Source organism: Cynoglossus semilaevis, chromosome 10, assembly GCF_000523025.1.
Source record: "Cynoglossus semilaevis isolate Cse_v1.0 chromosome 10, Cse_v1.0, whole genome shotgun sequence".
Lineage (NCBI taxonomy): Eukaryota > Metazoa > Chordata > Actinopteri > Pleuronectiformes > Cynoglossidae > Cynoglossus > Cynoglossus semilaevis.
In genome coordinates this window covers 15509974-15523387 of record NC_024316.1, presented here as the reverse complement: position 1 = coordinate 15523387, position 13414 = coordinate 15509974, and the positions used below count along the sequence as shown (strand labels likewise).

General features: G+C 43.8%; 1 protein-coding gene across 6 annotated transcripts in view; it reads right to left on the bottom strand.

Annotated features, from left to right (window-relative positions):
* Window positions 1-244: 244 nt before the first annotated feature.
* Window positions 245-13414, bottom strand: part of itga5 (integrin, alpha 5 (fibronectin receptor, alpha polypeptide)) — a 59665-nt gene continuing 46495 nt past the window's right edge. For all 6 annotated transcript variants that reach the window (XM_008319087.3, XM_025059037.1, XM_025059036.1 and 3 more), the window contains 12 exons: window positions 11271-11338; window positions 8769-8919; window positions 8539-8631; window positions 7676-7755; window positions 7103-7183; window positions 6890-6995; window positions 6580-6738; window positions 5828-5935; window positions 2695-2808; window positions 1804-1905; window positions 1566-1688; window positions 245-1463 (listed from right to left, as the gene is read on the bottom strand). In XM_008319087.3, the coding sequence (XP_008317309.1) occupies window positions 1380-1463; window positions 1566-1688; window positions 1804-1905; window positions 2695-2808; window positions 5828-5935; window positions 6580-6738; window positions 6890-6995; window positions 7103-7183; window positions 7676-7755; window positions 8539-8631; window positions 8769-8919; window positions 11271-11338 (1269 nt within the window). In that variant the 3' untranslated portion in view covers window positions 245-1379. The remainder of the gene's footprint in view (window positions 1464-1565; window positions 1689-1803; window positions 1906-2694; window positions 2809-5827; window positions 5936-6579; window positions 6739-6889; window positions 6996-7102; window positions 7184-7675; window positions 7756-8538; window positions 8632-8768; window positions 8920-11270; window positions 11339-13414) is intronic.

The following is a 13414-nucleotide window of genomic DNA, read 5'->3' as shown; positions in this document are numbered from 1 at the left end:
ACTGTTTTGTGGCATCGACGTCGTGAACAGTGACGCAGAAGAACCTGTTGGTAAAGAGATAACCAGTAGAGGGGGCAGTGGGACGGGTGATCAATCCATACGTGAAACAAACATTCATAAATACACCATTCACACAAGTTCATGTTTGCATGAAGTCAATCCACAGACGTTACATATTTACATTTAAGGCACAGAAAATCTATGTACATGACATTTGAGCGACCAAAGAACAAACAAAAAAACAAAAACAACAGACTTTCAGTCCCTGTAGCCTTTGTGGTAGTGGGATGACAAACAACAGTGTCTCACAGTAACACACAGACTGTAGAAAATGGACGATGATCTGTCCAAGCTACGATACTGCTGATTGTCTTCGCGTCAGGCGCAATCACGCCATCATCTGGTGGCCTGTGACCTCAACCCGAACTGAGGACGAGGTGGAGGAGAGACAGTAAAAAAACTAAAATACTCCGAAGCAGAAAACAGCTCGATTTTGCTACATCTCTGTGGTTGTTCCAGTCCCCATCCCAGTCGACTCAACAGCAACGGCAATGTCAAACCTTTTTTTTTGTCTTTGTTTTTTTTAAAGTGATCAGTAGGAGTCAAAATCAAAACAAAACAAAAAAAAACTCAAAGGAAGATCAAACAGTGAGTCTCTGCTGTCTTTAAATCAGTAGATTTCCTCTGAGTGCAAAAACCAACGACTCCACCCAGCGCTGTCCACCGCTTCGAGGCAGAGAGAGATCGATCTCGTCAAACACCTGTTTATGTATCTTAATACCCGCTTTTTCTGTTCGATTCTGCAGGCTGCGTCAGCCCAGCAGGGGGCAATATTTAGAAAAAAACCTCAGACAGATCAGGACTTGGATTTGGGTCATTTAAGGGTTGTTTTTTTGTTAGTGATTTTGATCTGACTCTCTGGCAAAGAATTTGTGTTTACTTTTTGGACAATCAACCTTCAAAGCCTCAGAAACAAGACCACAAGCTACGTGTCGCCATATTCTGTCTGAGTCAGTGAACATTAGCAACATTTAAAGTAATTTTAGCACCCGCACGAGGCAGTTAAACTGACTTTCCTAATCATACGTCCTTGTTTTAGCCCTGAGGCTAAATTACATATTTGGTAAAAAAAAAAAAAAAATCCCAACCTTCTAACCAACATAAAATAAAAGTAAAAACATTCATTTGGACAGAAGATCTTTGTGTTGTTTTTCTCCGTCTTCTTCTAGTGCAGCACAGTGGAGTTCCAGTGGTCTCTCTCTCTCTCTCTCTCTCTTTTTAATTCAACTGCTTTCAGATCCACCCTTCAGGTTCCGTTGTGGGTTTTTTGTTGCAATCCTACAGCCAGGTAACGTGGTTCAGGTAACTCTGGTCAACTGTTAGGCCTCTGAGGCGGCCTGTGGTTTCAGCTGGGCCTTCTCCATGGCCGTGCCGTACGGTAACGATCGCTTGAAGAAGCCAATCTGTCAAAAAAAACAACAGGGCAATATGTCAGGAAACAGGAATCCACAGAGGACCATCAGGTGTGGAGTCACAGCAGGAAACATGTTCTGAGTGGAACTGACCTTATATAGAACATAGATGAGCAGAGCCAGGAGCAGTAAACCAGCCAGGATGGCCAGGATGATGATCCACAGAGGAACAGAGTTCTCAATATCTGGTTTGTTCCACACCACTGGGGTCACGACCTGAGGAGAGGAGCATAATTAATGAATTAGTTAATCACTTAATTAATCATCTACCAGGCTTTAACTTCAACTGGAAGAATTACAGAATCCACAACATGGTTAAAGACTGAAATACCTTTTTGTGGCCACTGGGGTAATATTTTGGTAAGATGGCGTAGGGCGTCTTCTCCACACTGTATCTGGCCATGCACTCCAACAAGTGGTTCTTATATGGTCTCTGGAAGAAGAAGAAGAAGAAGAAGAAGAAGAAGAAGAAGAAGAAGAAGAAGAAGAAGAATTAAAACTAGAAACACTAATAATGCATATAATGTTTTGTATTAATTATTGTATGCTACGTTAATATAAAGAATATATACCTTTGCTAAATTGACCAGATATACAGTTAATTAAAACTAGAAACACTAATAATGCAAATAATGTTTTGTATAAATGTATTAATTATTAATTTCTATGTTAATATAACTATATATACCTTTGCTAAATATACAAGATATACAGTTATACAATATATATTAAATATATATATATAATATACATATATTTCAATTTCTATGTTTTCTTTAGCAGTGACCCATCACACTGATTCCATACCGTTCTAGTCTAAAACCAAACATGCAATTCCGTATGATATCCACTAGAGGGCAGACAGAGACCAAATGTCGCTCACAGAGAAAACTCTCCTCAGCATTCCAATCCTATGAGCAGCTGTGAGGAGCAGATAATGACTTTTCAATACGTTCACACATATGCCTCGTGTTAGAGCATGTAGTGGGTTTTTAAATGTCTGTGTGTGTGTGTGTGTGTGTGTGTAGCTCAGATGTCGGGGGAAGACAGTGATGTGAAGTGGGAGACACTACTGTCTGCACAGCCAGTCTACATGCTCAGTTAACAACTGTCACCCCATTTGTTCAGGCTAATAACGGTGCAGCAGTCTGGGTCAGACCCGGGGCTGGTGTCTAGTCCACACACACGACAAGCAGAAAAAACCTCGGGTCTGTTCACTCACCTCAGTGAAGGTTTCAGCCCAGACGCGGGACCGTACTTTGAGGATCGCCGTGGTCCCCCGCTCCAGAAGTCCGACTTGGCACTGGAGCGTCCAGCACTCCACGTTAGAGCAGGACTGCAGGAAAACACGAAAAAAAAAAGTACTGCGTTACTTAAATACTAGACACAATTGTTCAGTGGTTGATCTTTCAGTGATTAATCATTATTAACAATTATCAGGTTTAAGATACACTGAGCAGAGCTGCCATATGATGAAAAAATGAATCACAATTTATCACGATTAATCATGATTAATTGAGACAGATAAACATTCCTTCATTTGACAAAGAACAACTTTTCTCTACTTTAAATTTGCCGTTCGTCGGAGCTGATGTTGAAGCCAACCGAATGTTGAGACGGTATCGTGACCTTGTGGTGCGTTGGTGAAACTACAACCGTGTCTCTGCAGCACCAGTCAACTGTGTGAATCAACTGTGTTTTAAACAATGAAAAATGTTGTTGTTGAAATATTTGGACCCAGAGTGCACGTGGAGAGTTAATAATTGTAATCTGATTAATTTCTTAAATTAATTACAGCAGTTAACCTGTAATAATATACACACAAACAACCAAACACATCTGATATATTGTCAACTTCAGCATCAAATTAACCCTAACACCAATCAGCAGGTAGACTTCAGTTATCCCCTGGGATTCAAATCGATGACCTTCTCATTGTAAGGCAAGCACACTAACCACCATTACACCGCATAACGCTGCTAGAAACAGTTGTTCATAATTAAAAGGGAGTGAAAAAAAACAACAAACCTGACAGCGAGTGAGAGTTTAACGTGAAACAAGGGCGGGAAAAAAACCCGCCTCGGCACAGAGCGGAAAAACAAATAACAGGCCTGTTAATGCTGAAGGTCAAATAAATATAACAAAGAGACCAATGATCCCTATTCCACGCCTGCTTCAAATTAGATTGAAGGAATGTCATGAGACTGTAAAAATGCGGCGCGCACCGCTCTCCACATCGTTGTCCGACCACTAATACCAGCCCTTTTTCCTCACCGCTGTAGGAACAGCATTTTAATTAGGTCCTCATAATGCAGATAGCTAAGTATAACATTTACAGCTTTCACATAATGTACTCGACTATATGTGTGTGTGTGTGTGTGTTTAGCTGGGGCTGTATGCAGACCACCCCCAGTCTACGGGGCTTCGGCGGGTTTCCTGCAGGATTGGATTAGTTTACTTATTACACCAAGTTTGTCAAACACAGGAGGAGAAGAGAGGAAGAGGAGGAGGAAGAGGAGGAGGAGGAGGAGGAGGACAGCACCCTCCTCATGCCTTCAGGCTCAGATGGACTTAATGAGGCCACTCAGACAGACAGGGAGCATTTCAGTCCAGTCCTTCCTGGTGGACCACAGACTAATGTCCCAGAGCAGAGCGGCTACAAAGGTCTGAGGAAATGACATGAACACAGTCCAGTGACAAATACTTCATGTCCCATATCATCTCCCTGCTGGAAGAACCCAGGCCATCAACGGGTTTTCATGACCTCATGATTTGGTGTCTGCTTTTTCGCCAATGATGTGGTTTTGTTTATGCTTCATCTGAACGTTATCTTCAGCTCGCAAAGGAAACGTTCGAATCCTAGAGGAAACCCTGGAGGTTTTTGTTCATGAATTCTGGAAGGATGGAGCAGGACAATGGCAGCCAGATGGGGGCAGCATATAATTAATAATAATAATAAAGATAAGCTGTTAACAGGCTGCACCCAGCAGGCGCCAAGCACGCGGTTCCTCTGGGAATCGAACCCAGGACCCTGTGCTCTGTGCGTGCTAACCGCTACATTAGTTTGAGTTTGAGACTTTTCATCGCTCTGTTGTCGTGAAGATAGAACTGAACCTAATGGCAAAGCTGTAGCTGCGTTCCTATCCTGACCTATAGCAATGAACTGTAGGTGGCGATAGAGAGATGGATGGATTTTTGGAAGGTGGGACTTACGAATAAGGGGTCATGGAGTTTGGTCTTATAAAATATAGTTCACAGCTGCTCCACCCCAAAGACCTACATCAGTTACCATTGGTGACTGGCAGCGGGAAACGAACCAAAAGAATGTAATTTAAGTAATTATTATGTCTGAACAAATTAATTACCAGTTCCAGTCAAAGCTTAAGCCATGAAGTAGGAAAAAACATTTGAGTGACACTAAAATACCATGATTGTCATTTTCAGACTGTATTTTTCCAAAATGATTTCTTTTTAAACATCACCTATAAGCAACCGACATCCACCATCACCTTCAACCGTTTTGGTCTTTGTGTACTTTAAAACACAGGCTAGGTAACTGCAAATTCAAATCTCATCTGCTATATTTATTCTTTCATTAGTGATGTCGTTTCCCAGTGACAGTAAATCTCAGACGTGGAGAAATCCAAAGAACAGAGTCCTTCATCCAAATGTGTCAGTGGACGCGGTTGATGAACGAGGACGGTCTGGAGCGACAGGCCGACGGACAAAGGCTTCATTGGTGGAGCAGGTAATACAAAGACAGAGGCAGAGGGAGCAGCCTCATGCAGGTGGACCAATCAATAGACCCAGTGTGTGTCACGACACCCAGGGCTAGCACCAAGACAGCGGTCTGTGGAGTTAGCAATGCATCACTGACAAAAAAAGTCACCCGTGTCCAACGGCTTCTGAGGCTGCCCGCCCATCCACCACTACTTAAGGGTCTTTTAAGTTAATCCCCACAAAGCGACTACCCTATAGCCTTTGACCCCTTCCTTTCAATGACATCATAACTTAATTACCCATTCCCAGGGGCCTCGTGTACGAAGGGGTGGCAATGTCATGAAAAAAGGTCATTTTCACGAAACCCTAATGCTTTTTATTTGGGTTTTCCAATCACTTGCAAACCAAACCAGATCAACCTGAAAACCTTCTGTTACTAAGGGAGATTTCTATTCACTCACTTTTATGTCAACAATTGCATTACACTTAATTGGGCAACACAGGAGTTTCAATGATTTCCATGCCAAAGACCCTGACATTGATAATATATATATATATATATATAAAGTACAAGGAATCACATCCAGATTCTTCCTTAATCAGTGTTGGCTACAGGGGTCGCCATAGTTTCTCACCAGGTTGGTCAGCTGAGCCAGCTGACTCTTGTGAACGTCTGTCCTCACCAGGGGGTGCTCCTGGGCCTTCAGAGCCAGAATTGGTGGTTCTGTCGAAGTGCGCTGGAGCTGAAGGCAAAAAGAAAGATTTAAAAACACATAAACATTAGAGCCATTAGGAACGAGGAACAAACTGACCTCACTAACCAGAGCAGCACACCGAGCTCTCTGTCAATACAGGACTTAATGTTAGCGTGACCCCGAGGCTTTCCCTCATTAATCAGAAGCATGTGAGTCCTACTGCTCATGGATTCCCGTGGAAATACGCCGTACTTAGCAATTCACCAGGGGAGGAGAAACATTAGCTAAGATAGATGACCACTTCACCGCACCCTCGAAACATCTGTCTCGCCTCAAATCAACACAATAAATAAACACAAACAACTGCAGTTGATACCATGCCCACAACAGTCAAACACCCTAACTTGGTACGGGGGAGGTGTGGGGGGGGGCACATCCATGGGTACTGAAGATCAGAGAGTGTGTTTATCAAGCTGCGCCCAGTCTGGAGGAGAGCTGGAACATCAAAGCAGTGGTAGGGTGAGTGTCATGGGTGGGGCCTTAAAGAAACAGGGAGGAGGACTAGGAGGAAGACGAGGGTGTTGGTCCAGCAGTGACTCCTACTCCCATGTCTGACAGAGGGGAGGTTGGATCTTTTCACTTTATTTATGCCCTGAAGAGAGAGCATTTGTGGTTATCTGAATGGTATTCACCTTGAGGTGTAGGTGGTTCATGTACTTGTCAGAGGTACAGTTAATCAGTCCTTCTGTGGAGAACTCCAGAGGGTAGAGGATGGTCAGGTCCTGGACACTGAAGGGGCAGCGCAGCTCCAGCAGGGTGTGGCTGATCCTGCTGGGTCCGTTGTTCACCAACTGGAAAAACGAACACAGACGGTTGAAAGTTTTCCTCCTCCTCCGTTTTCACCAACTGGAAAAACGAACACAGACAGTTGAAAGTTTTCCTCCTCCGTCGCTTTCAGGACGTTCTGAGACCCAGAGAGTCTCCACGGTTACGGACGGTTACCTCATAGACGTGTTCCACTGCAGGCCCGACGTCCTGCTCCACTTCGTAGTTTTTGGTCACTTTCCAGTTGGCAGGCGGAAAGAAAACCTTATCTGGTCGAGACACCCTGGAGAAGTGAAATGGAGATGTGAAAACATGTACAGTACGAGGCCGTGTTTAGGACTTTTCAGAGTTCCCAGAGTTCATCTGAGGAAATCCTAAACCTCAGCTCACCCCTGCAGGATGACATCAGCCTGGACGACCACCTCCAGCCTGTAGGGCACAACCTCACTGTGGGAGTTATTCTCATTTTTGCTGTGGAAACAAAGAGAAGAGGAAATCAGTTCTGATTTGCTAACATCACTCACCAACAGTTCAGGTCAGCCGTGACGAATCACCATCCACCAGAATTCTATTAAAGTTTGAAGGAACCTCTGTGTAAAAATAAACAAAGGATTCGTAAAAAAAAATTAACCCATTGTTTCCCCATGTTATCAGGGGGAATTTCTGGTGGAACAAGCCACTGTTAACGCTATCACATATGTGGTTTTCACATCTTTTTTGGAGGTGTACGGCTCCAATACCAGTACTAGCTCGTTACTACGGTACAGTACCTGGACTTGCTGTATCGTCACAGTTGCTTTATATAAAACAATGCTATACCGACGTTCTGGTATGTTAGCACTCGTACTTAGAGAACATTAAGCATTGACACTGCATTTATAGCACCCCCTGCAGGGGAGTGAGAGAAAATGATGTCTCTAAATAACAGCAATAACGACAGCATGCTTTTTCTTCCGGCCGTACCTGCGAATCTGAAGTTCAAACTGGACGGTTTTGTACGTGTCCTTCAGCCGTGGCACGGTGAAACGTAGGCCGGCCCACAACTGCAACAGATCGACAACAGATATTACACCTCATAGAATAGAACAGAATAGAATAGATCACTACAGACTAGAATATAAAAGAATTGAATATTATAGAATAGAATGAAATAGAACAAATCTCAGTAAATTAGATTTTTATAAAGTGCAAACTAAGAGTGTAAATCCCAGGGAACTTGTATTACTACATAGTACTATTACTGTGCAGTCGAGCAGAGTATTTCCTTTCTGCGCCCTGCGTGGTGTTCTACCACAGGTCCTGACTCTCCTTCTTTATTGGGTGTAGATAAAGTGTTCATGGCTCTGGGTCCTGTTCACATTAGCTGTCATCAAATCCAATCCTCAGTCCATTCCTTCAGCCCTAACGACTCGCAGACGAATGTTGGTAACAGGCTACTAAATGTCTCGGTGAGGTTTATGGCGTTCTACGATGATTGCAGATCCGTTTCTTTTCCAAGGAGTCTGCACTACATCACCGCCTGTGCATTTTCATCCTCTTACAATCAATAACTTTACAACAGGAGTTGAGGAGTCGGCTGAAGTTTCAGCCTAATCTAAAGGGGTTTTGCTGTATCTCTCTAATTCACCACATTCTTTACAGACCCGTTAAACTGTGCCAGCTTCTCACTCCGTCATTAAAAAGGGCGGCACAGGACGGGAACCTGAGGTACAGATGGAAAGTTTCCTGTCTTGTTCACACCCTACAGGATGCTGGTGGTATTTCATTTTTATTTTTTTTTATCCCATCTGCTCAAGCCTTATTTGGTCAGAAAACAATATTCTTACACTGGTGCCAGACTTCATTGGGTTTCCCAAGTCACAGCTGAGGTATCGAGTCTGGTTCTCCGTCTCATAGCTGCAGGTCAGCTGTGTCAAGCTCTGGAAAACCGAAGGGAGGAATGAGTCAAACACAGCACTGGGCAATAATTAGGAAAAACACTCAAATATGAGTCCCGTGATACATACGAGCCGGGGGGAAGTTGTAAGTTTTTCAATCTGTTTGCAGTTTTACTCACCTCATTATTACGAGCAATGCCGCTGTAATCAGCTTCAGGGGGCAGCACCACGTGCAGCTCTGCTTCGTACGCCCCTCCCTCACCCTCGTTTCTGGCGTTAAAGGTTAGTGTCAACGAGTTGTCGTCACCCAGGTAGACTTCCTTCCTGTCGCTGAGGACCAAACCAGAGGAGGTCATTAGAGGTCACCAATCAGATTAAATGGAAAAGTAGACAAAGACATGCAGATGTTTGGATGTGGGAGGCGATCTTTTTTTTTTTTTTTGCATTATGATTCAAGCTTAAAAAAACTCAAGAATAAACGATTTAAGATTCAAAGAGCAATATTTTAAACCACAAAACTTTTATTTTCACATAAGTGGCTGAAGTATAATTACTTCTCAGCAAACCTTCTTTTGCGTTGACATTGTCACTGTACATTACTACCACCTAGTGGGCTGCAGGGTGTGTCTGCGTTAACAGTGTTTGGTACAATTAACCACGTTTACTTAACTCATTAACTGAAACGATCGTGTGAATGTCACAGCCCTGGTTTAAATGCTTTTTTTGTGTCAACAATTTCTTTCTCTGTTTGTTCTTACTGGAAACCGATTGGACGAGAAGCTGTTTTTTATTTAAACAAGTACGTTGGCCTTTTTGTTTATAGCTGAGCTTTAAAAAAAAAAAAAAATCACCTCATGGATTCTTCTCACAAAGCTCCTTAATTCAATTCAAACTTTTTCCGATGTGGTAATAAAGTCGTACACGCTGTTCAACAGCACACACTGCTGTACTACGCCTCCCCCTTTTTTCTTGCTCTCTCTCACTCCCAGCACGGTTCAGAACAATGAAAAAAACCATATGGTTGGCCACACAGACGCTTCTAATTACGGCCCCCTCTCATAAAGCAAAGCTGGAGAGTGAGCGGGAGATGATTTGTGAGGTTGATCCTCCGACGGTCTACCTTAGTCGGGAAGACCTGAACTGATGTTGGCTTAAAAAAAAAAACCTTGAAGGTTCCCTGAGGGGAGCCTTTGGTCTTGGAGGTTATGTGCGTTGGCTGTTGAAGAGAAGAAACAACACTGCAGCCGTGTTAAAGTATTAAAGTCCTTCCGGCTGAAACTTCACTTTATTATTTTCATCACATGAGCCAACGGAGCTACTGTTAGATTTAATGTTTTGCTACAAATATTGGACAGTTACTGTAGTTCTGCTAATGAACACTCTTCTCTCTTTCTTTAGCTTTTGTAAACAGGTGAAAACCAGACCTCCCTTTCCCTCTCTTCTTTTCTCTCTCTCTCTCTCTCCCACTCTTCACACGTTCAACACCCCCACCGTGATCATCAACTGGCGGCTCGCCGCTCGAACCCAGCCAGCCGAAGCGTCCAATTTGGCCTCGCAACTGGTTTCCAAAATAGATATGGAATAATAATGTGAGACAATGTGATTTATATTTAAATTTATCCGAGTGTCCCCCTCTCACCCCCAAGATGTCTGTCCAGAGAAACACTGCTAAATGTCAGGCTGTAGCTTTGCATATTTTTCTTCGCACTTTTCCATATTAATAATTCCATTATATATTTATAATTATATTTTTCAATCAGTCACAAATAAAAACAGGTGTGAAACACAAACATCTACCTGCTGTTATTTGTCTTTCTGTTCCAGTAACATACAGAAAAAAAGTCATTGGGTGATTTTTTTTTTAATGTTGATTAAGCTCAATTAATCAAAATGATTAATTATGAAAAATAGACCTGATTGTGATTTATCAGATTAATATTGATCATCTGACCGCTCCAGATGTGGTCTATTTTAATATATGTATGTATATGTGTGTACATTCCTACTGTTTGTCGAATGATTTGTACCAGATCACTATGTGGTATTTTTATAAAACAATGACGATTAACTATAGAACTGGACGTAGGTGAACGGGGGGTGAAGGGTGGGGGGCTGTGAAAACACACTCCCAGCAGCTTCTTCTCCATGTGATGGATTCACCATGTATTAGTAAGAAAGAATCAAGGCAGATGGTAGATAAATATAGGAATGTAAAATCAAAATGACAAGGCAGGGAAGAGATTGTGGGGGAGGTTGTTATTTTTGAGGAAAGCGCTAACAGATTCCTTAAATCAAAGTTTGGCAGGAGGAGTGTTCTCGACGGCTTCAGAAGCCGGAGAGGCCGGGCACACTTTTGACATTCTTTACTATCATTCATTTTGTAATTTACATCTTTTATGCTTTGTCCTTCAACTCTTCACCGTGGAGCAGAACTGCAGTGCTGCCCTGTGTTTGCAGGGGGGGGGGGGGGCAGAGGGGGGGCGCAGTGTTCAACGACACACGGCTGCAACATCCTGGCCACGGAGAACAACAAAAACAGCTGCAGTTCTGCTTTATCGCTCACGTCCATGCCTGCGCACGCATGGAGGAGGTGAAGAGTTCACTGCCTGTGTGACTTGTTTTCCATGGCATTGTTATCGTATGGCGTGGAGTACGGTGCGTTAGGAGGCGATCAAACTTACCCGTGAACAGCCAGCTTCAAATCAGGAACACAGACATTATCCTCTCCGCAGTCCAACAGGATCTGGGCCTGAAAGAAAGAAAGTGAATGATGATTTTTGGGAGAGTAAAAAGTTGAAGGAGCAGCAAAAAAACTGTGTAAAAAAACAAAAAACAATTCCACAAACCATTGTCATTAGTCATGATCATGATCATGACTCTGCAAACCATTGTCATTAGTCATGATCATGTCTCTCTTTGAAAGATTTGGATTCTTTTTTTTCCATATTATTTTATATCATGGTAGAGTGGAGCCAAATGTGGCCCAAGAGCCACCGTTTGCAGACCACTGCTCTAGGTCTCTGAAGACACACTTAGGAACCAGCTGTTTGTACTGATAAAGGGCACAAAGGTCACACGCCTATTTCTACCTTTTACACAGAGACTTTCAACATTGTCCCCAAACCATCACACAATTTTATAACCTATAGATCTGTGATTATCAACTGGTGGCCTGCGAGCCAAATCTGGCCCGCCAAACTGTCCGATACGGCCTGCGATTGGATTCCAAATTTGTGATGATCAAAGAGAAAGTGTCATGTGTGTCCCTGACACATGAAGATAATCAAACACACAAGATAAATCTGAAGTCTGTTTCTAGGTGACAACAGGATGAGTTCAGCAAGACGCGACACGTGCTGTGACTAATTCGTTCCATCTCAGCCTCTTGATAACCACCCACCACTGACACCTGCAGCGCAGAGGCCTTGATTTTATTACACACATCATCAGACAGCTACGAAACAGAGTTAAAACCCCAGAGACCCGGGACAGTATGTGAGGTCATGTCAGGCACAGACACTCCTCTGTCCAGCTGTCCCTCACACACACACACACACAAACACAAACACACACAAACACAAGTACATTCCTGCACTCACACAGAGCTGTTCTATTTACATAAATTCGTGACCTCACTCGACCTTTCTCTCTACCCTAATCATAGCCATTTAGCACTTAACATTAACCTTAACCTGAATGTACATTTCCATTATTATTCTTTCTTTAAACCAGTGGTGCTCAAACTGGGGGGCAGATCCCCCCCAGGGTGCACTGAGCTTTAGCCAGGGGGCAGAGAGGAAACTGATCTGCTCTGATCTGTAGGTTTTCTGGCTTTGGTCAGTGATAAAGTTCAGTAAGGTTTTGAGGAGGGTTTGGACCAGGTATCTAAGGACCAGGTATCAGTGACTACACTCTTCAACACGACCAGTAGCACAGCTAGAACTGGCCTGGAGTCAGTAACTACCAGCCACACTTTGCAGCGATGAGCGGCGGCCGCGCTCGGAGAAGTGCTCCTGCAGCGCCGCGGCACCAGCTGCCAGCTCTCACCCTGTCTCCACATCACAGCTCCATATGGTAAACCGCACGTTCACCACACACTCCACCACCCAGCTGACCACAGAGGCCTCGAAATCATATGGAAGCGGTGAAGCCCGGCGTCCTGGAGGAACTCTCTGAGACACAGGATACCTCTGTTGACCCGAAAACCAGCGGCAGAGGTTGACAGATGACAGCGGAGGCTGAGCAGCAGCAACACTGCTGGATAAGTGGACGACCGCTGGACGTGTGGCAGAGCTGTGGCCCCCGCCGGTTGCCAAATTGCATCCCGCTGCGCCGTGTGACGGCGTGACGACGCTCGTGACGACGAGGATAATAAATAGAATTGAAGAAGGAGATTAAAGGCGGAGACAAGTGGCCCCCCCTGTCATTACACCATCCAGAGGCTCTAATTATGGACAGTGGGGAAACCGCCGTGCTAACATGGCCAAAAGAGCGCATGCTGGTGTGTGTGTGTGTGTGTGTGTACACGAGGCAAGAAAACAACACAGGCGGGCACATCGCAGTTGTTAGACGACGGTATTATTCCTTGCTACAAAATGAGGGCAAACACGGTGCAGTGAGATGTGGAGTTCAAGTGCAGGGTGTGGCGTCCATTCATCAAAGCAACACTTCTTTCACCCACATGGTATTATTTCAGGAACAATTGGATGATTAATGCCATTTTCAGCCACGATATCAACGCGGATCATTACTGACTCCACACGACTGTATCTTTCATACTGGATCTGAGAATCGCTTGCAATTAATAATCCATCACGATGCCATA